Source organism: Rhineura floridana, chromosome 1 (assembly GCF_030035675.1).
Source record: "Rhineura floridana isolate rRhiFlo1 chromosome 1, rRhiFlo1.hap2, whole genome shotgun sequence".
Lineage (NCBI taxonomy): Eukaryota > Metazoa > Chordata > Lepidosauria > Squamata > Rhineuridae > Rhineura > Rhineura floridana.
In genome coordinates, this window is record NC_084480.1 from 135,591,653 (window position 1) to 135,617,429 (window position 25,777).

General features: G+C 42.1%; 1 protein-coding gene across 7 annotated transcripts in view; it reads right to left on the reverse strand.

Annotated features, from left to right (window-relative positions):
- Positions 1–25,777, reverse strand: part of ZNF462 (zinc finger protein 462) — a 163,790-nt gene that overhangs the window by 71,831 nt on the left and 66,182 nt on the right. For 5 of the 7 annotated variants that reach the window (XR_009763542.1, XM_061632973.1, XM_061632982.1 and 2 more), the window contains 4 exons: positions 23,961–24,211; positions 16,967–22,422; positions 14,026–14,190; positions 10,881–11,164 (listed from right to left, as the gene is read on the reverse strand). Coding sequence is in view for 6 of the 7 variants with exons in the window: in XM_061632973.1 (XP_061488957.1) it covers positions 10,881–11,164; positions 14,026–14,190; positions 16,967–22,422; positions 23,961–24,180 (6,125 nt within the window). In the remaining variant the exon portion in view is untranslated. The remainder of the gene's footprint in view (positions 1–10,880; positions 11,165–14,025; positions 14,191–16,966; positions 22,423–23,960; positions 24,212–25,777) is intronic. The other 2 variants (XM_061633019.1, XM_061633010.1) reach the window with 2 other exon arrangements.

Sequence of the window (25,777 nt, forward strand, 5' to 3'; positions counted from 1 at the left end):
AATTTAATAGCACTATGGTCGCTGCTCCCAATCGGTTCAACAACATTTACATCTTGCACCAGGTCCCGGTCCCCACTGAGGATTAAGACCAGGGTTGCCGTCCCTCTGGTCGGTTCCATGACCAACTGGTCTAGGGCATAGCCATTTAGAATATCTAGAAATTTTGCTTCTTTGTCATGACTGGAACACATATGTGACCAGTCTATCTCCAGGTAGTTGAAGTCACCCATTACTACCACATTTCCTAGTTTGGATGCTTCCTCAATTTCATATCTCATCTCCAGGTCTCCCTGAGCATTTTGATCAGGGGGACGATAGATCGTTCCCAATATTAAATCCCTCCTGGGGCATGGTATCACCACCCACAACGATTCTATGGAGTCCTCTTCTTTGGGTGTTTCGAGCTTGCTGGATTCAATGCCTTCTTTCACGTATAGAGCGACACCGCCACCAATACGTCCTTCCCTGTCCTTCCGATATAGTTTATATCCAGGGATAACCGTATCCCACTGGTTTTCTCCATTCCACCAGGTCTCCGTTATACTCACTATATCAATGCTCTTCTCTAAGACCAAGCACTCCAGTTCTCCCATCTTGGTTCAGAGGCTCCTAGCATTAGTGTACAGACACTTGTAAGCAGTGTTTCTCTTCAAGTGTCTTTGGCACTTTTGGTTTGGCCTGTGGTAATTTTGCCCTTCTGAATTGATATCCTGTGCCCCTGCTCTCACAATGCCTACTTCTAGGCCTACCCCTTTTAAAATTTCATCATTTCTTTGGTCTTTATCCCAGGGGGGAGGTTTATTCCAAACCGGACCTTCCTCAGCTCCTGTCGGGTTTCCCCCCTCAGTCAGTTTAAAAGCTGCTCTGCCACCTTTTTAATTTTAAGTGCCAGCAGTCTCGTTCCATTCTGGTTCAAGTGGAGCCTGTCCCTTTTGTACAGGCCCGGCTTGTCCCAAAATGTTCCCCAGTGCTTAACAAATCCAAACCCCTCCTCCCGACACCACAGTCTCATCCATGCATTGAGACTACAAAGCTGTGCCTGTCTGGCTGGTCCTGCGCGTGGAACCAGTAGCATTTCAGAGAAAGCCACCTTGGAGGTCCTGGCTTTCAGCATCCTACCTAGCAACCTAAATTTTGCTTCCAGGACCTCACGGCTGCATTTCCCCATGTCACTGGTGCCAATGTGCACCACAACCACTGACTCCTCCCCAGCACTGTCTACCAAACTATCTAAACGACGGGCGATATCCACAACCTTCACCCCAGGCAGGCAAAACGCCTTGCGGTCTACACGCCCATCACACACCCCACTGTCTATATTCCTAATGATCGAATCGCCCACTACAAGGATCCCTCTACCCCCTGGAGATATATCCTCAGCACAAGAGGATAGCTGCTCATCCCCCAAGGAACGGGTCCCTTCTAAGGGATCATTTCCCTCTTCCTCAGCTGGATGCTCTCCTTCCCTGAGACCATCGTTCTCCATGATAGCAGGAGAGGTATCATCCTTGGAGTGGGACACAGCTATAGTGTCTCTGAAGGCCTCACCCACACACCTCTCTGCCTCTCTCAGCTTTTCCAGGTCAGCCACCTTGGCCTCAAGGAAATGAAGTCGTTCCCGGAGAGCCAGGATCTCATTGCACCGAGAGCACACCCACGACTTGTCGCAGAGGCAGATAGTTGTACAAGCTGCAAGCAGTGCAAAACACTGGAAAGCCCCCGCACCCCTGCTGGCTTCTTACCTGCATAGTTTTGTTTAAGGTTTATTACGTTAATGGGTTGGGGACTGTGGTTTAGTTGAGGTCAGGGAACAGACGGGCAGAGTGGGGGGCCCTGGCCTCCTCGCCCTGCTGCTGAACTCGCTCGGCTGCTTAACTTACCTTGACACTTCGTCAGCTGGGGGCTCCCCTCTAGCTTGTGCAGCAGGTTCCCTCGCTAGGGTGCTCTGAACTTATATGTGTGGCTGGTCCCTCCCAGCTGCTGCTGCCAGCCAATGATGTGTTAATTGAGGCTGATGGCTCAACTATCAGCTGGGGCTTAACTCCTTAGGATTATCTCAGGCTTCCTTCCTTTGAGGGCAGGAAGGCAGGCTTCCTTCCTTCCTTAGTGTTAGAGTTACAGCCTCATGCCATGCACCATCATCTGTCTTATGGTCTCCCCAGATGGGATGTATATATTGGTGGGTGGTGTGCTGTAATTGGGTTACACGATATGCCATGCTCTATTGTGGTGACATGGATGGTGCAGTTGTCGATAAAGGGGCAGCTATCATGTATGTATGTATGTTCCATTGGAATTAATGGGAGGGAAAAGTACAGCGTGAAGTTGCACCGTCAACAGGAGTGTGGCCATAGACTGAAGCAGTATAGGATGTGGAGTAAGTGTGCTCTTGCTCTCTGTTCCAACCCACATCCCATCCATTCCTCTGGAATATCTACACTGGTGGAAAACTGGTGGAGTCTGCACCAGCTTATCCAAGATGTTCCACCAGCATATTGGTTGTGGTAGTGGCCACGTATCTGGCATTTTGCCAGCATAGCAGGGCTTCCATTGAATCCTATGGTCCCTCAGTCACTATATCTTCCATATAGGGTTGCACCCTACATCATTTATTTGACTTCATGCATAGGATGTTTTAGTGTTGCAGCCTCTTAAATTCCTATTGTAAAAGTAATATGCAAGTTTCTCTTGGAGTTTTGGTGTTGTTTTTCCCAGGATTGCTAGATATTTGGTCAATCAGTTGGATAAATGGAAACAATGGTCTTCTCACTTCAGAATTTATAAAGTCAGCAAGTATTACATTAAAGCTCTGTCTTTTAAATCTCTTGTTATTTATGATAACAAAACAAAGATGCTAAAATTCATCAGAATTCAGAGTGAGTAATTACCCTTTTTGTACTACCTCATCAACAGTCTGAAAATGATGTAGCCTACGAAATGTAAAAGTGTTAATGCACAGCTTGGGGAAGTTTATTAATCTAATCACTATAGGATAATGGCCTCAAAATATTAAAGATCTAATAAGTCCACCATACTAAGAAGGTGTACTGTGAATGATATTCTGGGAACATTGCAAATGACATTTCCAATATAGGAAGATATTCTATAGGCCAGTGGAGTGTCATGCACAGTCTCTTGAAGAAAAATAATTTTAAACAGCCTTGAGCTCTAAAGAGTGTGTGTGTGGAGGGCCCTCCCCCACAGAGAAATCCTATCTTTGTCACCCTGTGAATGGAGCCCCCTAGTGGTTCCTTGTTTCTATTCAGGAGAAGAAGAGAGAATCCTCTCTTTCGTTCCAGGAGAGTAGCCAGGATGGACTGAGACAAAATTGGTAGAATTTTGAGAAGTGGTGAAGAGGCTCAGCCGGAGAAAATCTAATTATAGCCTGTGTGGTGGAGGACTGACAAAAAAAAGAGAAGAGGCCTACATCCAGCCCAAGACCCACAAAGACCCTCCAGCATTTCCTATACTAAAATAGGGATTTTAACCTCCCTCGTAGACCATGGCAATGTTGTGGACATAATATATCTCAACTTCAGCAAAGCTTTTGACAAAGTGCCCCATGATATTCTGATTAGCAAGCTAGCTAAATGTGGGCTGGATGGAACAGCTATCAGGTGGATCCACAGTTGGCTACAGAATCATACTCAAAGAGTGCTTATCAATGGTTCCTTCTCAAACTGGCGGGAGGTAACGAGCAGGGTACCGCAGGGTTTGGTCCTGGTCCCAATGCTCTTCAACATTTTTATTAATGACTTGGATGAGGAGGTGCAGGGAATGCTTATCAAATTTGAAGATGATACAAGATTGGGAGGGATAGCTAAAATGCTGGAAGACAGAAACAAAATTCAAAGTGAAATTGATAGGCTGGAGAACTGAGCTGAAAACAACAGAATGAAATTTAACAGGGACAAGTGTAAAGTTCTACACCTAGGAAGAAGAAACCAAATGTACAGTTATAAGTTGGGGAATACTTGGCTCAGCAATATGACATGCAAGAAGGATCTTGGAATTGTTGTTGATCACAAGCTGAATATGAGCCAACAGTGCGATGTGGCTGCAAAAAAGGCAAATGCTATTTTAGGAAGCATTACGAGAAGTATAGTTTCCAAATCACATGAAGTACTTGTTCCCCTCTATTCAGCACTGGTTACGTCTCATCTTGAGTCCTGCGTCCAGTTCTGGACACCACATTTTAAGAAGAATTCAGACAAACTAGAACAGGTTCAGAGGAGGGCAACAAGGATGATTAGGCGACTGGAAACAAAGCCCTACGAGGAGAGACCGAAATAACTTGGCATGTTTAGCCTGGAGAAGAAAAGACTGAGGGGAGATATGATAACACTGTTCAAGTACTTGAAAGGTTGTCACACAGAGGAGGGCAAGGATCTCTTCTCGATCATCCCAGAGTGCAGGACACAGAATAATGGGCTCAAGTCACAGGAAGCCAGATTTCTACTGAATATCAGGAAAAACTTCCTATCTGTTAGAGCAGTACAACAATGGAACCAGTTACCTAGGGAGTGTTGGAATATATGGGGTTCAACTCCAACTTGGGTTGAGGCTGCACTGGGTTAAAAACGGTAGCTAGAGAGGAGACCTCTTGGTTTCTAGGCTATACCTGTCCTTTGATCTCCTGCTGTCTCTTCCTTCCTGTTAGACTGATATGCAGAGGATGTAGATCCCAGTTCCTTCCCTCCTTCCCAGTGTTCTTCCTTCTCTTGAGAGGGGAGCAGACATATTCCTTTGTCTCTCCCTCTCCTCCAAGCATGAGGGCAAGCACTGGGCTCAGTGTTTGTGCCTCCAATTTAGCTAGTTAGCTAGATATAGGACTCTTTCCTATCAAGCATGTACTTCCAGAATAAAGTAGTTATTTCTTATTTTAAAGCTTAAAGTCTCTGTCTGACTAATTTGCAGGGAAGGTAGAATCTTTAGCAAGGATTCAAACACACACACACAAGCTCGCTCAGTACTCTCCGTTCCCAGCATCGCGACTCTCCGACAGGGAGGTGGTGGCTCTCCAACAATGGAGGCATTCAAGAGGCAACTGGACACCCACCTGTCGGGTATGCTTCCAGTTGGATTTCTTTATTGAGCAAGGGGTTGGACTTGATGGCCTTACAGGCCCCTTCCAACTCTACTATTCTATGGGAAAAAATCCGTATGCTCATATTAAAAGTGTGACTTAGTACATACATGTAAATATGGCAAACTAAGCCAGACAGCAAACTGAGCAATTTTTTTAAAAAATGGATCTGGTTTTCCTTATTATAGAATTACTTGCAAGTCAAACACATTCACTAGTGTTTAGTAACCAGGTAAGCAGTTATGACAGGGGATTGAAAGAAAGCAGTGCACTGCAATCTGGGGTCCACACATGTACAATTACATGTATGTGCCCTAGAGTCAAGATATAATCATCTTCACTCTGCTGATTTAGGAAGGAACATAAGCCTTAAACTGAGTCAGACCCATTAGTTCATCTAGTTCAGTACTGTCTATACTGACTGGGAGAGGCTCTCCAGGATTTCAGGAAGGGTTTTCTCCCATCCCTAGCTGGAAATGCTGGGGATTGAACCTGGGACCTTCTAAACAGAAAGCAGATGCTCTATCCAAAGCTCTTCCCAAAAGCAGGCAAAATAAGGGCAAATTAGCTAGGGCATTTTACAATGGATGGGTCCTGAAAACAGGAACAGTTGTGAAGACCCAAATGTGCTCACCCTTCCCATATACAAGTCAGGGCTCCATCAAGTCTGGCACTCCACAACATATCAAGCTCTCTACAGACCAGGTAAATGTTATACTGGAAGTGTAGTTGCTTCTGGGAGCACAAACTTTGTGGTATTCCTAACTGCATGGGGAGCAGTATGTATGAATGGGCTCTTTATGTGGATCAGGAAATACTTTTCCATCCCAGGAAAAACACCTGAAAAATAAGACATTTGCTTGTGTGGTTAAGACTATCTCAACATCCCTCATTTTGAGTAATGTAAGATTCCCAAGGTGACAGTGGCAGAACTGACTAGAATCAATTAATTAATCATCCATTTGACCCTGCTCCCTGGTCAGTTAAGTAAATAAATTGTTCCCTTGCATCCACTTCATATAAGGAACACAAACTGAAAAGGCAAATCTCTGGACTGAGATTTGGCCAATTTGAGTTGTTCTGGGACTATACACTGACCTGTTTTGCATGTGTCAAATGGCTTAGCACAAATACACGAGTGTGCAGGTTCCTGGTGAGAGTATGATCACTTTGGTCCTTTAGAAGTCCTCCTGCTGTTATGCTGCTGTGAGCTAAGCCTTAGTGTGCCATCCAAAATCTGGGCTTGTGGTTTATCTCACTCCAGACAAATCATAAGGTGTAAACCCAAGAACACTCCTTGGCTGCAACCCATGATTTGCCTGGAGTGAGACAAACCACAAGGGAGAAGGTGACATGTAAATCTTTTACTTCCTAATTTTTAAAGAATACGTTTTCAATTAAAAACATTAATTTCTTCCGTTTCTCTACAAATTTAAACAAACATCATTTCCCCTAAATATTAAATGGCGACATAAAAAGTATGCAAGATGATACTTTAGTGGACCATCTTCTGTTGGTAAAAAGGTTCAGACTCTACCTAACATTTCCACCACAATCCCTTGGGCAAATGAGAGTTCACTTTAGTCATGGATGATGGATACCTAACGCTAGGAAGAAGTTAAGTTTTCCTAATTCTACCCATCAAAAGCAAGGGTTTTTTTGGGGGGGGGAAGGGGGGAGTCTCCTATTCCTTTCCGTGTATTTTTATTTCAAGCAGACAAATAATTTCCATATGCAGGATCCTGTGACAAAACTTTTAGGCAAGTTCAGAGCCACTGATTGAATACAGGAGTGGGCAACTGTTTGGGGCAGACAGCTGCATTCCTGTTGAGGAACATGGTTGAGGATTGCATTTCAGTGGGGGGCAAGGCCAACCCCAAAGGGCAGGGACACCTTGTTCTTCTCTCTTCCTTTCCCTCTCCCTTTGATCCCTCATCCAGAAGTATCTCCCTGCAGCAATTCAAATTTTCCGATTAAAAATTATCCCACAATTATTATTTGGAATTCCAATCTGGATTCAGGCCTTTAATCCTTCGGTAGAGGCTATTCTTTCATCTTTTTTATACCAACTAATGGGTTTGCCACGGTGCGCCCCTTCGGCTGCACTTAGGCTAGAAGCTGGCCTACCATCTTTAACATGCCAAGCATGGCAGCTGGCCCTAAATTACTGGGCCAAAATATCATACGATCCTCCAACTAGCTATTTAATCCACATGTGGGGAGATTCTTATCCCTCATCCTGGAATAATAAAATTAGGAGACACCTTTTGACAATTGGCCTATCTTCTGATTATCTAGCAACCCAAACTTTATCCTCGGCTAGATTAGCTATTCATACCCGGCTCAATGATATTGACTTCCAAATGGCAATCATGAAGGCTACAACAGTTTGTTCGCCCATATATTTCAAATTTCAATTTAAGCCTTTAATTCAGGCCCTTTATTTAGATTATCTTGTTAACCCTAATTTACGTTTGACTTTTACTAGGGCAAGATTTAACTCATTACAATCTGCCTTATTGTTGGGTAGGTATAAGGCAATCCCCTACGAACAACGTTTTTGCCCTTGTGGAAGTGGAAAAATTGAAACTCTTGCGCATACTATCCTCGACTGTTCTCTCTATGACTTTCTACGATCTAAATTCATAGCCAATATAACAGAAAACTGCTCTCTGATGCCGACTGATAAATTGATCTACCATCTTATCTCGGGTTCTAACAGAGAAATAACTATGAATGTGGCCAAATTCTTATACGCTGCTCAACGTTTACGCTCAAATGCCTTTGATATGTAATTTTCCGATCTTCTCCTGATCAAATGTATATGTTGTTCTTATTTGATAATTTTTGTACATATTTATTTTACTATACTCTCAGTATACGGGTCTCCGACCGCAAATAAATAAATGAGATCCCTCATCCATTCTCTCTTCCTCCCCACTCTCGTCAGTAATCCCCCCCATTTCTTTCTCTCCCCTACCTACCAGCCAGCCTCTCTCTGCTCAGCTCCAGCCAGCCTATTCCACTACAGTAAGCCTCCCTCCTCCTTAGATTATACAGGCAGGCAACATACAGAAGTGTTCTTTCATCTTTCAACTTGATCAATTACTACTGATCCTGAGCCTCGGAAAATGGCTCTTTCCCACTTTCTTCCTCAATTCGGTGGACTTTTCAAGGCTGAGATAGGCATCTGAGCTGCTGAATCTCAGCCTAGAAAAGTCCATACAGGTGAGGCAGGAAGTAGGGATATTTGGGGACATTTGGGGAAACCATGAAGGAGATCCCAGAGGACTGCTTGTAGTCTGAGGATTGTCCACATGTGAAACACCAGGAGAGGAAGATGAAAACTGTTCACTCTGTTGTAAAACAAGTATCAATCTTTCTAACCAGAGTAGTTCTCACTCTGCCTTCAATAGGAGAAGACATAAAGCTGAAAACCAGGTGATTCAGCATTGAGTTATGGTTTCTATTAGCATCTAAAAGCCCAATCCTAAGCATGTCTACTCAGACATAAGTTCCACTGTGTTCAAGGGGGTATACTCTCTAGTAAGTGTGTTTAGGATTGCAGCTTAAACACTGTCCTGGCCCCTGAATTGGGTGCACAATAAAACGATGGCAGTCAGTGTCTCCTGAGAGCAATAGACAGGCATGAAGCCAGCTGCCTGCTTTTGAAGAGCTTCACCACTGACAAGTCAGTGGGTTTTTTAAAAAAATGTTTTTTATTGCGTTTTGAATACATTCAAGACAAAACAGAAGAATTTAAGTAACAAAACTATATGAGAGATCAATGGAGCAGTTTATACACATGTACATGCAGGTCATAATCAGGATTAGTAAGTATATGTAAAATAACTATTGATCTATTTTGTTTTACAGGGATCAAGAAAGTGTAGCCCACCACATTTGTCCATGAGAAGCCAGAGGACATATTCCCATCACTGTGATTTACATGTGTAATAAAACAATACCAAGTTTCATAAAATTTATCAACTTTTGAAACTGGTCTCGTTACTCTTAATCTATGTGTGAGCTTCTCCATGAGTGCTAATTTCCACATTTCCACATTTCTTGGTACCATCTGTGTGGCATATGAGAGTCAAGTGTTTTTTCCAGATTAAGACTATCACCAAGCGGGAAGCAATGAGAAGGAAGTTTGTGATATCTTTATGGGCTACAATATTGTGGTTTCCATCAAATATGAGAAACAAATCCATTAAGGGATCAGGTTGAAGAGCCTGGTTAGTAATTTTGTTAATTTCTTGGAAGTTTGCTAAAAGGGAAAAATAATTGAACAGGTCCACATGTGAAAAAATGTACCTTGCTCCCCACAGCCCTCCAGCACAGTGGGGAGAGTGTAGTATTAATCCTATGTAGGATGTGAGGAGTGAGGTACCAGTGGAAGGCCAACTTCCATGCATTTTCACAAGCCCTGGCAGAAACTGATCCATATGGTGTTCTGTTCCACATGCTATCCCAAGAAGAATCACATATTTCCACTTGTAAATCCTATTCCCAAAAAGCTTTTTGATTGGTGGATAACCCTGTAGTTTCATCTAATAAAATATAATATGTGGTAGACAATATTCCCCCCCCCACTTCCCCTAGACTGTGATTAAAAAGTTTCAAAGGGAGTTAAAGGTCTTGTTGCTGGTTGCACAACAATTGGCATTGTTATGAAATTATGGACTTGGTGAAGTTGAAACCATGAGGACTTGCCATTCTTTAAATGGACTTTCAACTGAACAGGTACAGACAAATCAGGGGTGACACTGTGTGTGCAAGAAGAGTTGAGAGGGGAAAAGCTCAGATGGAGGGGAGAGTTAAAGGCACCTACATCAAAGAAAGAAATAATTGCCCTGCATTCTCTGTCATTTTCCATTGTGAACATTTTTGCAATGAGTGATTTATCCAGTAAAGAATCGCAAAAAAAATAGATGTAGGGGCATGAACATCTGAGCTGCCAGTTCACTGTATTACTTTCTGTAGTTACAGTCCCCCCCAGCACATATTTTCTTTATGAGAACAAGTAGATTAAGAAGGCCACATAAGTAAGTAAGTAAGAAAGAAAGAAAGAATTCACAGATACAGAAAGTTCATTCCCCAAATCATAGCAACAATAAGTTTACAATGAAACAAACACCTCACAGGCCACAATTCAACATAATAGGAGCAAGAGTCCCGAGCTTTGGACTGCAGTGTAGCTAAAAGCTTGTGTTGCCTTTCATTTCTGTGCCCAATACAGAGACAAATCTCTACCCTGGAACAATGGTGTCAGCAATTATGATTAAATTGGCAGTGTATCCTAATTCTAAGGGCCACCTTGAAAATAATTCATTTATTTCTATACATTTACATATTCAGAGCAAATATAGCTGTTGTACCTTATTCTCTCTGATATGATGCACATTTGTGAGACAATTTACTAAACTCTTTAACAAAAGATGTGCAGCACATTTACTTGCGTGTATAACAGACTAATTGGAAGTTTGGAATCCATTGTGCATGTGCCTTTTGGTTTCTGTCCTACATTTCTGCCCCACATTTCAAACTATATCTCCGGTAGATGAAGTCTGGAGATTTTAAAAGATTCCCAGAACCAGAAGGCCATGGTAAACAATGGGCTGAGGCTTACTGCTCTATTATATAATTACCTTGATTTCACGTTGGCAATGACAATCTAATATTAATGCAAAAAAATAACAATACATATTTTGTTATAGAAATGTGTTCTTTAGCACATGGGAAGTGCTAGCTTAATGGTAATTAGAAGAAATAGTAAATAATATAAACTTACTTGTGCCTGAAAGCAGAGACAAAGGAACAATACTGGCAGCTGTACTTGTCTTCGCGAGTAAACATGGCCAGTGCCAAGTGACTCCTCTCATGCGATCGTAGACCCTGCATAGACATCAAAACCCGGTCACACTGGCTGCAGTGGTAGCCACCAGGTCTGGTTTCATCTTCCAGTGATGGTCCAGATTCAGCTTCTGCAAGTTCCACAGTGGCAACACTGCCAAGGTCTTTGGCTCCCTCAACACCCTCCAAGAAAGCTGCATGTGAAGGATCTTCAGCTTCCTGCTAAAAGACACACATCCCCCCAAAGACATCAATTCTCTCTCCCTTCTGCCCTATTTTTACTATTAAATCTATGGAAGTCTATGATTTTCCTCTAATAGTAGAATCTCTACAGCTCCATCTATGAGCAGATTCTCTATAAACAGCCTTGCAATCACAAGAGAAGATCCCTCTAAAGAGACAAATATCCTGATTGCATTGATGGCTGACAGTGCTGCCGGAGCGCATCACTTTCCAAGAAAATATTTTTTCACAATAGCTCATTTTATCAGATGGAAAACAACACAAATTCTAAGGAAATGCCAATCTTCTTTATAAAAGGTGATTGGAATGAATGCTCTCATTCCTTCAGTTTATTGATGTAACACTGGCATAAAATTTTACTGCTAACGCTCACTTTTTATGAGAATTGCCTAAATGTTGTTCCATTTGCTTCAAACAGAACTATGCACTATCAACTACTAACCTATCCAGAGTTTTCCAAAATAAAGTAACATAATCTCTTTTGTTACATAGTATCTGAAACGACTGCCTCCTTCCTACAGACCCTCTCAGATGTTAAGATCGGCAGAGGGGGGCCTCTTGGTAGTTCTGTCACCCTTAGAAGTACAGGGGGTAGCAGCTGGGGAGAGAGCATTCTCTGTGGCAGCCCTAAGCTGTGGAACTTCCTCCCCGTAGAGGTGCATGTAGCATCTTCACTCAACAACTTTTGTTGGATGAAGGCATACCTTTTTACCTTGGTCTTTGAAAGGTACAATGTGTTTTGATACCTACCTCTACTTTCTTATTTAAACAGTATTAGTTTCTTATTTAAATTGTATTATTGTATTATTATTATTCAAATACTTTTATCTGATTTTAAATTGTATGACTACATTGTTATAACCTACCCTGGGACCTTATGTAAAGAGTGGGTAAGAAATCCTATAATAAATAAATTAATAAAAATAATTGAAGAGGAGAAATGAAGAGCACGAGAAAGACAACATAATATGAATTGCTCTTCTCAAGTACAGTGATTTAGGTATTCATTTTCTTTGAGTTAATTTGCAGGATATATCTAATCGGTATTCCTCAGGCAAAGTTCTGCAGGCAGTCAACAAACCCTCTCCTACAACAAAATACACAAGATCTAGTCCTGGACAACAAAATTCAAGGCAGCTTTGTCACTGATTTGTAGAAAGACAATTCTGAGTTTGTTACTGCATCTGAATAAGGAGATTGCTTTTTAATATTAGCATGCATCCAGTCCTTGGCTCATTCCGCATAAGAAGGCAGGACTCAGTCCAGAGAATTCCTGGAAAACCTACATATGAAAGCTTTCACTTGTACTTAAAGAAGTGCATTCAGAATAAGCCCACCTACTCCACATACCCCTATGATACAGCTCACACAGTTTAAGTGAATGATCTTCTGTAAATGGAATAATAGGTTTTATTATTATTGTTGAGATTTTTAATGTTTTAATGTATTTGTATGTTTTTATTTTGTACGTCGCCCAGAGTGGCTGGACAGCCAGCCAGATGGGCGACTAATAAATTTAATAAATAAATAAATATATACATAGGGCTGTAAATAATAATAATTTGGATTTGGATTACCAAGGTAATCGAAATTCTTCAGAAAAAAAGGTATATTATGCATAAACTATGCAAATTGAGCAAACATGGATAGCTTCTCTTTTTTGCTTAATTAATCTGCTTCTGCTAGTCAAAGAATGACGGGGTGGGTGGGGCAAGGGGTTATACAAGGCACTGATGCCTTGCCCCAGAGCCCTGGAAACCTTATTCATCAACTCCTCTGGCTCATGAGATTTCATCAGGCATTGCTAGGTGTGAAGATCTGCAGGTGATCACCTTGGGCAGAATAGCTGCTAACAAGACCGCCCCTTTAAGAAGCCCCCAGTCTACAGGAGCCAGGCCTGCACTTCAGTCAAGCAAGCCAAGAGAGCGTTGGGGCAGCTGCTACCACCTGAGAATAATGAAGAGTTCTTGAGCTTAAATAGCCAGAGGAAGCAATCAAAGGGAAGGGAAAGTAGACTGTCTGGTTAGCTAGAAAGGAAGTAGAGCCCTTGAGCAGGGCTTGTTATTTTGATACTGTGCGGGGAGGATTTGAACCTTGTACTGCCTGGGGAGTCTCTAACAAGGGCTAAAGCCTCAAAGCCAGAGATTCTGCCGTCCCATCAATGCTGTTGATAATTGGAGCTCATAGTGTAGCCTATTTCCCCATTGATCTAAGGTCATTCACCACTCCCCCAGGAAGGGTCCATACTAGGGCTACCCACACATTTTCAGGCATTGCTTCACACCCAACAAGGATTAGAAAGTTGCTTTAAAAAAGAAAACAAAAACAAAAACTGATATTCAAAAGGAAGCTGAATTCTGCAGCATATATCCAGATTTATATATATAACTTGTAACTACATCACCACATTAACAGCGCATGCTAGCATGCAGGGCACAAAAACACACTAACTTCTGGAAATGTGTGTTCCAATCCTCCTTTTCTAAAATTTATTTTAAAAAGTACAACAGTAAATCAGAGCAATAACTTTGCTCAACAGGACCCACTGTTAAAGACCTTACCCTGGAAGACAATCTTACTCGGCCATGAGTGATCGCCAATGAATGAATGATTTCCATGCATCAGAAAAAGGACTATGATCCAGGAAAGAGCCCATAAGAAACAAGCTAACATTAAAACCAATAAAAAGAGCAAGCCATATTAAGAAAAAATCTGATTATTTTTGATATGTTTAATTGCAGTAATGAGGTGCCTGAGCCAGGATACCATGTAAACTGGTCCATTTCCCTCTTGATGCAACTATGTCTTTAGTCCCAAAACTAGATCTTAAACTTTCTCACCTTGACTGCACCAGACACAGAGGAACCATTCCCATACTGGACATGCTTACGAAGGTGATTGCAGATGGCTCGAAGGGTTGGGTGAACTTCCACACAAAATTTACACTTGTATCCCACTATCTTCCTCTCCTTCAGTTTTGAAACTTCTTCCACATTACCAAAAGGCTGTAAAGCAACACAATGTGAAACTTAAAACAATCATTCCTTTCTAGAAACAAATTGAAACAGATTTCTAGAATACAACAGAACATTAGTAATATTACGCTTGTTAAAATAAGCAAGCCATTGGTTTAGTCTAAAGGCCAACATTTACAAGTCTCTAAATGCCTAAAGTGTACCATTTAAACATTACCCCAATACCTTGGACATATAGGAAAACTCAGCTCAGATTTGCAATCTCCTAGTGTGATACTGAAATATGAAAGTAAATATTTCTTATAATGAAGAGAATAAAGCATAGGTAATATGGCATTTCCCCTCTAAACCAACATCTCTTCAGCTTTGCCCATGCCACCAATGTAACCTAATTTTAAATCAGTGGGATTTTTATAGTTGTCTCCAAGTGGAATCTTGGAATTACAGTTTGCGTTTAGATACACATACAAGCACTAAAAATCTTTTCTAAAGAACCCTAATCATCCTATCACAAAGCTTCAATTCCTAAGCTTTCTTGGGAGAAGCCATTATGGATTTAACATTTGTAGTGGAGATACAGTCTTCATGAGAAGTATTCACAGTTTTGAACTGTTATGCAGGAAGAAGATTTGAATGAGTTTTGACTGAAAAAATATTTTAAAACTTTCTGAAATTATGACTCAAACACCGGAATGTGGGTCTTTTGCACCTGAAGGCAGAGATCTCAAGTACTAAGGGAGCAATCCGAACCTATGATCCACCAGGATAAGCAAGTAAAGATCTGGCGAATCTCCAGCTCAGCAAATTGAACCCCAGTTCAGCCAGGGCTGAGTTAGCGTACGTCCCTCCAAAAGGGCAGGGGGAGATTGGGCCGGGCAGGGGGAGATTGGGCCGGGCAGAGGGGGAATTATGTTGAATCTTAACTCCATTCAGCTCAGTCACATGACCTGGCAACCTGGCGGAACTTACACGGGCTAAAAGGATGGTGTAAGTCAAACCCTATTTTACATGTTTGTTTTCCCTCTTCTGCCAGGCTTGGGCCAGCTCAGCTGGCAGTAGCCTCCCTCCTGAATAGGGTTTGAATCTGGCATACTTTATGTCAGCTTATCTTCAACCATTGTAAATTATGCTGGTTTCCCATAGTTAGGATTGCTCCCTCAGCTAGCATAGAAGGCATGCAAAGTGCTGTATTTTCTGTTGCAAAACTATATTTCAAATGACTTTAGCCCAGAACTTTTGACATTTGACTTAAATTGCCCCAGAACTGTTTTGCATCTGGTCAGCCTAGTCATCGGCAGTCTGCTTAGGATCTGTGGCCATGAAGTCTTCCCTGACTTGACCTCCTTATATAACCCTTGGTTCTCATCTTCCCCTTGCCTTTTCAATGCCCTGTCCAGAACTGATTCTGTTTCTCTAAAACTGATCCGTTGGGCTGGTAGACATGTAATATTAAACTATGGCTGCCACTACATGGGTTAGGCTCTGCAAGTTTGAGTGAAGAGTCATGCTCACATGTATCCTTTCTTCCTACTATTCAGTACAGAAGGCTTCTGCCAAGATTACTTTCAGTTACAGGGAATCCCAGCTTAGCATTACGTGTGAACTGGGAATCCTGGTTTCAAACAATGACTGACTGCTACACAAACCACTTTCAAACCATTAATTATGAGTCTGATTGTTTAACTTAAAAGCTTTTTAAAAACATGTTTTTAAAGTTGTTTTGTTTTGGTGTATTTTAGGGTCTGTTTCTATGATGTTTTTTGATGTGTTTTTAGCGCTTCTGTTTGCTGCCCTGGGCTCCTGCTGGGAGGAAGGGTGGGATATAAGTAAAATAATAAATAAATAATAAATAACTGCATTGTTCATAACTATAAGACAGGATTCTTCCACACTGAAAGTCAGCAGAAGTCCTCCTTCTGACCAAATGGAATCCCATTCAGTAGGGTTCCAACTTGAGAACTAGACTCCTGGCAAGCCAAAATTCAGTCTCCCATCAAGTAGCAGTTGATCCAATTGGATGCACTTATTGTTTTCCTCTCACTTTCTAGGACCAACATGGTGGTAACCTCCAAGCTTATAAGAAGGCAGGAATGGAGAACCTGTGGACTTCCAGATATTGCTACACTCCAACTCCCATCAGCCCCAGCTAGCTTGTTCAATGATCAAGGATGATGAGAATTAGGCCCACAGGCTCCTCATCCCTGTAATAAGAGGATATTAAAACTCCTGAAGTGAGCTGTTCCAAGTAAACTAAGGATGGATTTGAGGTAGCCAATGTGGTGCCCTCCAGATGTTTTTTTGACTACAACTCCCATCATGCTGGCTGGGGCTGATGGGAGTTGGAGTCCAACAACATCTGGGAGCACCACGTTAGCTACCCCTGCATTAGGCTTTTTCAATAATTTTTCATGTTGCCTCAATGATTTAGCTGATAAATAAAAATTAAATCTTGGCTACATCATACCTGAGGGCAAAGGAACAGGTAGGAGAAGCAAAACAGGTAGGAGAAGCTTTCATATTGGAAAGCTAGTAGTATTTGCTGCCAAAGAGAAATTAGCTTTGAAATGAAGAGGAGGTGGGGGTAGAGGAAGAAAGAACATGCCAGGACTTCGAAGAAGGGGGTGTAATCAAGTGGCAATGTTTAATTAACTTAAGGTTATTGGCACACTAAGTCACTGATGTGCCCATAGCTCCTCAGCTGCCAAAGGGAATGTGCATCTGGACGCTAGTAATGAGAAACCTCCTGGGGATGGAAAAGGAGAAAGAACACCAAACATAAATCTAAAATGTGAAAACATATCCTTACCCTCTCTTGTTTGAAATCTACAAAAACACCATCTGCATATTTTTGCTTGCTCAGAAGCTGCTTCCTCCTCTCTTGACGTTTGGCACGCTTCTGGAATTCCTCATTGTGACTGTTCAAGTGCGAGGTCAGCTCCGCTGTGCTATGCAGTTTGCTATCACAGTGCCTGCACTGGAAGACGGGGTTCTGGAAACGGGCACCACTTCCCAGTATGGTAAAGTCTCTCTTCAAGTCCTTGCTGTGGTGATCAGTGTAATGCATGCATAGCAGCTCGGCTGTGCTGAAGGAGAGTTTGAAACACTTGACGCATCGGAAGGGCAGCCACTCCATTTCGGGAGCCTCTGCCTCCACCTCAGACTTCTCAAAGTCATTCCTCTCCTCTAGTGGAGCTTGCTGCTTCTCATACTCATCTGCATACACTGCAGTGAAGTAACCCCCCAGCTTGCTTGCATGCTGTTTCTTAGGGAACACTCCAGGGTGGCGTTTCATGTAGTGGGATACAATTCCTTTTTTACTAAAGGACTGGAAGGAACAAAGAGAGCACTTCTTTTTCTCCACTGCCCTCCTCAGCTCCTCACTTAACTGAGGAGAATCTTCTTTTGGGGGTGATGGAATGATCACTTTGTTGGGTTTGTCACTTACAGTCCTTGAGGCTGCTAAGCAATGAGTGTAGTAAGCATCAATGTCATGGCGCTTCTGATAATGCGCAGCCAAACCTTTACGGATAGGGTTCGTGTAGGAACACAAAGCACATTTGAAAAGGTTGTTCTTCCCTTCTGGCTGTGCCCGAACATTGTTGTGTTTTATTCGGTAGTGCCTAGCTATCCCTTTCCTGGTGGAGCAAAAATACTTACAGAGCTGGCACCGAAATACAGTGTGGGAAACCAAATGGGAACTTGAGAAGTGTGAAGGAGGCACCGAATCATCTCCAATGATCTCCTCTGGAGCAATTTCTGGAGTGGGCTTAATTTCAGTGATGACTTCAGGTTCCACAGAGGGAGGCAACTTAGGAGGAGACTGTGCAAACACATCAAATTCAGGCTGGTTATGGTATTTCTCATAATGAATTTTGAGTTTCTCTAAAGTACCATGTGTATAAGGGCACAATTTACACCTGTAAGCACCATATCCTTGTTTGAAAATTCTACTGGTCTCTTCCACATCATTCTGGCTCATGTCAGTAGGTTGTTCCACATCATGCACAAAATCTTCTGCAGTGACTTTTACTAAGGGATGTCGTTTCTGGTAGTGTGTAAGAACACCATGGATGCGTGTATTAATATATGGGCAATGCCTACATTTGTACACAGCACCTGGGTTGATGTCTATGTCTTGTGCAAAATCCGCAGCCTTAACTTTCATCCCAGGATGTTTTTTGCCATAGTGGGTGAGAAGTCCGTGCAAATTGTTGTATTCTGACTGGCACACTGTGCATTGGTATGGTGTTGAGGATATTGCAGGGTTTGCAGAAGTGAGCTGGATAGCTTTGTCTTGGGAAAGGTTTGTATCCTCTGCATATTCTGTATCCTGGTCCACCTGTGGTGCTGCCATCTGGCCCTCAGAATTTACTCTGGCCCCAGCATCACTGAATGCTGGGTTGACTTTATCAGCAGCATCTTTCTCCTTGATAATATCTAGCAATACAGATTCATCCCCATTCATAGCCCAAGGGTGAAAAGCTTGGTAGTGATTAGTAATGTCCCAAATGGAAGATGCTTCAAAAATGCAATCTCTGCATTTATATGTTTTCATCTCTGATGGTATCAGTAAGGCTGGGGGTGAAGGATCCGGCCCTGCCCACAGCTTTGTTGCCATATACGTATAGTCAACATAATGCTCAGGATGTCGCCTTTGGTAATGCACAAGCAAGCCACTGGGTTCAGTGTGAGAATAGATGCACCATTCACAGTGATACCCAGCTTCTATTAAGCCATCTAAAAATGCCCATCGCAAAATAGATGTGACTGTGGCCTTCAGGCTTGGGTGGTCCTTTTTAATGTGCTTTCTCAGTGCGTAGAAATAAGGAGACGTATAAGAACATTGCCTGCACTTGAGAGCTCTCAGCTTAGCCTTCTCTCGCTCAGCATTGGAAGCGGGAGCCTGCAGGTTGCCAGGGGAGTTTTTCTGGCCACGATCACAAAGGCTCCTGATTGTGGCAGTGTGCTGCCTAATCACATCTGCATTGGCTTTGAAATCACGGTGCTTCTTTTGGTAATGTATGAGCACTCCTTTCACAGTCCGGTTTCCATAATCACAGTGCTGGCAGAAGAACATCTCATTCTCTAAGGGAGCTACAGTACTCTCAGAGCTGCCCCTATTAAGCTGTTGCATAGATACTGTTGGTCTGTGAATACCAGGAGGCATCTCTCCAGATCTCATCATTGCTGCAGTGGGAGGTGCCTGCCTAATGTATTTTGCAGTAACTTTTATTTCCGGATGCCTTTTCTGGTAATGCACAAGCACTCCTACCACTGACCGGTTGCTGTAAGAGCAATGCTTGCAGTAGTAAAGCTCAGTGGTAAGGTCTGGAGGTGGTGGAGGTGGTAGCTGTGAAGCCATACTGGACATTTTGGGGGAGATGGGCGATCCCAATTCATAAGCCATCTGAGCCAGAGCAGAGCCCCTCTCAACAGACACCACACGCATGGTCTTCTGAATCCTGAAGTATGACGCTTTCTCTTCAGGATGTTTTTTCTGATAATGCACTAAGACAGAATGCATATTAGGACTTGCAAACGAGCAGACATCACAGTCATAAACCACAACACTGTTTACTGATGACTCCTTCTGACTTTCAGATTCTGGGCTATTACCTTTCGAAGAACTTTTGTTAAAAGCAGCAGGTACGCCAGTCCCACGTGCAACTGAAGTTGAAGCGGCCAGACTTTTCGGAGCAGAGTTCAAGATCTCCCTCAGAGTCTGAGACTCTGAGCTTAACCCTTCTTGCTGTTCAACCACATAGCTTGAGAATATCATTGCATTGTTAATTTTAACTGTTGGATGCATTCTTTGGTAATGCGGCATCAGGCTCCTAACATTAGGGCTGGTGTAAGAGCAGAAGCGACAGCGGTAGATCAAATCAGAATGATCAAAATTTAGTACATTCATAGCTTCAGGATGATGCTCACCATAGTGCTGTTGCAGGTCTTCAAAGTTTGTATAATCAATGTAACATTCAAGACACCTGTATACTGCACTGTGATCATTGGGATCCAGGATATACCTAAAGCTGAATTTAATGTATGGATGCATCCGTTGATAATGAGTGCTAACACTCCTGGCAGACTTGTTGCTGAAGTCACAGTGTTTACAATAGTAAAGCCTTCCAGAGTCACCGTAGTCAGAATTGTCATTGTTTTGATCAGACCCATATATACTTGACTGGCTGCCCAAAGCAGAAGAATTCAGTCCTTGGTCCTTCAAGCCAATAGAAGAACAATAATAGTCCTCCTCATCCTCAGATATAGTTAACTCAATTTCTGCCCCATTGGTGGAACTGTAATCATGGCCGATATTCCTGTAGTTGGACTCTTTCTGAGACTCGTTGGTATCTCTACCCCACATTTGTTGTGAAGCAAATGATGCCATTTCCATCAGTGGTTCTGCTTGTTCTTCTTCCTTGTCCAGTTCAACTTCTATCTCGACTTCATTGTCATCGTCTTCCTCCTCCTCCTCCTCTACATTAATAACTGCATCTTCTTGCTGCTTGTTTTGACTGATTTTGCTTTGCAAATTACTAGCTATCTCATCAATCCTAGTTCTCTTCTTCACTGGTGACAGATCGAGGGGAAAGTCATTGGACATCTTTCTAGAGGCTTTAGCTACAAAGTTGTTTTTAGAAGACAGCCCAAGAATTGAGGTCTGGCTTTTCTTCACAGTGCTGGGGGAGGCATGAGCATCAGGCTCACTGTCTTGTGGAGTATTTGATGATGGGCCCTCATATTTTGGCAAGTTGTCACAAAATGAGTGCTTATGTTGCTGATGAACCCGAAGACCTTTCAAAGTAGTTGTGGAATAATTGCACATGGTACATTTATATGGATGCTGTGAGTTGGATTGTGGAGACTGCTGCTGCTGCATGGAATCCATTATTCCCCCAGACTTCCTGCCATTTATATTGCCCCCTTCATAGGATACTGTGCTTTCATTTAAAGAAGAAGCTATGCTTTCTGTTTGGGAATTCACTGCATCCCAGTCTGATGCTGCACCAGTATGACACTGCTTATGAGCTCCAAGTTTGAATGAGCTCTTACAAGTGAAGGGACATTCATCACATTTGTATACCGCTGTCTTTCCAGACAGATGGATGTTTTCAATATGGCGGGAAATGCTCCGCCGATGCATGGTAAGGAAAGGACAGAAAGGACACTGGAATCTGTTCATAAACCTTCTAAATGGGATCCCCTTTGTTTCCAGCAACTTGTGGCCCTCAGACCCCATCAGTTGCTCTGCAATTAGTCCAGAGCTCTGGTGATCCATGGAGTTCAGCCCATTTTCACTGTCCAGTTCATTTAGCTCATCATCAGAACTGGAGTCATTCAGCATACTGTTTGTATCCATATCAGCGGAAGAATTGGCCATGTCAGCAATCCCGTAGCGAGATCTGTCAGACAAATTAATAATGCCAGAGTTGTGAGGTGCCTTGTGTTTCATATGAGGATAGGAAACAGAAGAAAATTTTGAAGAAGTAGAAGAGTTGGACCTGACAAGGGAATTGTTCATAGAACCTCTGTAGTTTGGGAGGTTGGCGTTAGGCATCTCTCGTCCAGAAGCATTCATAGGGATGTAGTTCGAGTTTGGAGTGGGGCTTGGTGGGCTCTTGCTTGATACATCTGGTATACTGGTCCCATCCTGTTGCTGCCTCAGGCTTGACAGTATTTTCACCATGCTGCGATGCTTTTTCATCATATGGTCACACCAACGTTCCCTTCGAGGCGTCTGGTAACTACACCATTCACAACAGAAGTTGCCTCTTGACTTGGTTAAAGGCTTGACCATAGACTCCAAAATACTGCGCTCTACAACTTCAGCTGGAAGTTCCTTACAAGAGTCCTGTACTGGCACAGATGTAGATGCTGATTCAGATATAGCAGCTGAAGCAGAAGGAGAGGTGGAGCTCTCCTTCAGGCTGTTTTTGTGGTACATCTTCTGGTGCTTAATAATCCTTGCACGCCTTGGTGATTTGTATGTGCAGAACTGGCAAGAAAAAACCTTACCAAAGCCCTCGTGCATCATAATGTTGTAATTTAAGGAGCCAGTACCAGGTGATCCAGCTGGGGATCCTCCCGCCTGAGCGCCATGGACTTTCCGCGTATGCTCTATGAGAAGGTTTTTGGATCTGAAATAACGCACACAAAATTTACACTGGAAAAATTTGTTTGCTGGTTTGGAGAGCATATGTTGGCCATAATAATTCTGGCTATAATAATTTCCAGTCCCCAGCTGAGCTGCATTTTGTCCTAAAAACAGAACAAAACATTATTTTAGAAATTGTTGCACTTACTAACATGTCTTTTCTTTATTTTAATTTTAAATTGAGAGTTATTTACATGTATTAAACAGGAACATCAAGAAACAATAAAACTCCAGACCAAAGGCCCCACAACAATGGCATGACAGCTGAAGTAACATGCCTTTAAAAATAAGTAAATTTGCATCTATCTATAAGTGCTAGGTTCATAAATACTTCCTATGGCAGCCTTTCCCAACCAGTGTGTCTCCAGATGTTGTTGGACCACAATTCCCATCTTTCCTGACCACTGGCAATGCTGGCTGAGGCTGATGGGAGTTGTGGTCCAACAACATCTGGAGACACACTGGTTGGGAAAGGCTGTCCTATGGTGTAATAAAATGGACCTACCCACTTACAATTCTCTTGTAGGGAAGTGTTGGTGATTAAAGGACATAAATATTTTTGCCATTGTTTGACTTGCTGTAAGCTATTTCATATGCAATGTGTTTTTTGTTTCCTTTTTGTACGTTGCTTTGAGTCCTATTTTTGGAAAAAAGTGACTAACAAATGCTATTAATAAATAAATAATAAATAAATAGATGCAGCATGTAAACCACAGCGGTAGAAAAGGGCAAAGACTAGTTCTCTGCTATTCCAGACAGCAGGAACAGATCTAAGGGGCTGAAGTTACAGGAGGGCAGATTTTGGTTGAATGTTAAGAGAAATGTCTTGATGGTGACAGCAGTTCAACAATGGAATCAGTTACGCAGAGGGGTAAGTAAGCTCTTCCCCTTGCTGGAGGTCTTCAAACAGAGAGGCTGGACAGCACTCTGTTGTGGATGCTGTAGCTCTGGATTCCCTGCACTGAATAGGGAGTCGGACTAGGTGGCCTCTAGGAACACCTTCTAACTGTTATCATTCCATGACTCTAATTCACATTTCACATTTTAAAATGTAAGTTGCAGAATTCCAAATGATTAAAAATTATGCATAAAACAACAACAACAATAATAATGGAATAAAATGCCAGTCTAATTTAGATGTCTAATTTAGCTGGGCAGGACCACCTACCTGATATCAGATGTTCCACCCACCTGTCAAAGTTAGTCCACTGGGGTGGGGAGATAAAGTTCTGGCCTGCCAGACAAAAAAGTTTCCCCACCCCTGACATAGGGCTATGACTGTTTAAAACAAAAAGAAAAACTTGTTCAGGGGTTGGATCGAACCTGTGATGGGCACAATTGGACTGGTGATCCACTTAATTAAAACTCATGGGAATCCCTGTAGTTGAATGCCACTGATACAATTTTATGGGATACTGCAAGAAATTCAACATAGGTTTGTAATGGAATCGCAAAACTCAACAGCAAAACATGGTCACTGCCCACTTAATATGGATGCCATCTATAAAGTGATTTCTGTTATTATATATATGCTTTCATAAAACAGAAATATGGTCGACAGGATACTAATCTGAGAATGTTGCCATCGAATAAAGTCTTAAAACTACAACATTTCAATAGCAGACAATTTACTTTTTTTTACCTGCCATCTCATCTGTAATTCCAAATTCATCTTTTATAGAAGAATATTCCACCTCAGCCTGGTCACTGCTATTCATGGAGCTAAACCTCGACTGGCTAGGAGTTTCCTCAGCAACATCTGTGGGTTGCAAAAATGCGGTGTGAACATCTTGAATGTGAGCTTTAAGATCTTCATAGGATGGTGCTCGAAAATCACACCCATCACACTGCAGCACCTCCATAGTCCTTATTGATGTTTTACATTAGGAAATCCTGGAAGGGAAAGAAAAAAAGAAAGAAGCAAATTGTCAGATAAATCTTCTATCAATTTTTTTTTTTAAGCATATGATTTACTATCCAAAAAAAAAAATGTTTCGGTAGCATAGTTTTAGACTTGTGCAAACATAGGGAGATGTCATCCAACATTCACCTTTACAAAAAAAAGCAAGAAATTATTCCAGAAATTTTAGATGTGCTTCTGGCAACATTCAGATATGACTTAGTTACTTTGTGCACAGGGCTTGCCCAAATGGCTTTTCCTCCACTCACTTTGTTCAGCTAACCTTACCTGCTGCTAACATCTCTAACAAAGAACAAGGAAGCATATAGTGGAAAGCTATATAAACAATAAAATTCAATGAAACTAGTTAGGAAAAAAAATCTTTTTCCTACACTGCCCTAAAAACTGAACAACATTATTTACTTATAACATTTTATCTGGCACTTTCCATGAAGCTCAAGTGACATGCAAGGCATGTCTCATCCCATTTTTTAATCGTTCTCACATTCATCTTTCTCAATAACCCTGTGAAGGAGGTTAGTGTATGACTGCTCTAATAAAGCTGATTTGGTACTGTAGCTACTGTACTAGATAACTGTTTCACCACAAGACTTTTAAGTACTAATCTCCCTTTGCAACCTTTTACTTTTTGGTATTACATGTACAAGGCTTGGCTCATGTGTCACACTAAACCAAACTATTGTTGTTTGTTGTTATATGCCTTCAAGTCAATCATGATTTATGGTTACCCTATGAATCAGCAACCTCCAATAGCATCTGTTATAAACCACCCTGTTCAGATCTTGTAAGTTCAGGTCTGTGGCTTCCTTGATGGAATCAATCCATCTCTTGGTCGTCTTCTTCTACTCCCTTCTGTTTTCCCCAGCATTATTTTCTTTTCTAGTGAATCAGGTCTTCTTATGATGTGTCAAAAGTATGATAACCTGTTTCATTTTAGATTCTAGTGACAGTTCTGGTTTAATTTGTTCTGTGACCCAGTTATTTGTCTTTTTTGCAGTCCATGGTGTGCGCAAAGCTCTCCTCCAACACCACATTTCAAATGAGTTGATTCTTCTCTTATCCGCTTTTTTCACTGTCCAACTTTCACATCCATACATAGAGATCGAGAATACCATGGTCTGAATGATCCTGACTTTGGTGTTCAGTGATACATCTTTGCATTTGAGGACCTTTTCTAGTTCTCTCACAGCTGCCCTCCCCAGGCCTAGCCTTCTTCTGATTTCTGGACTATTGTCTCCGTTTTGGTAAATGACTGTGCCAAGGTATTGATAATCCTTGACAAGTTCAATGTCCTTATTGTCAACTTTAAAGTTACATAAATCTTCTGTTGTCATTACTTTAGTCTTCTTGACGTTCAGCTGCAGTCCTGTTTTTGTGCTTTCTTCTTTAACTTTCATCAACATTTGTTTCAACCAAACTATGGCATAGTGTAAATGTGCAAGCTACTAGGGAGGCGATCACGGCAACTTAGCTCCTGCCTGATGCTGAGCTAAACCATGTCTTGGATTAGCATGTCCTCCCAACCCGGGCTTATGTTT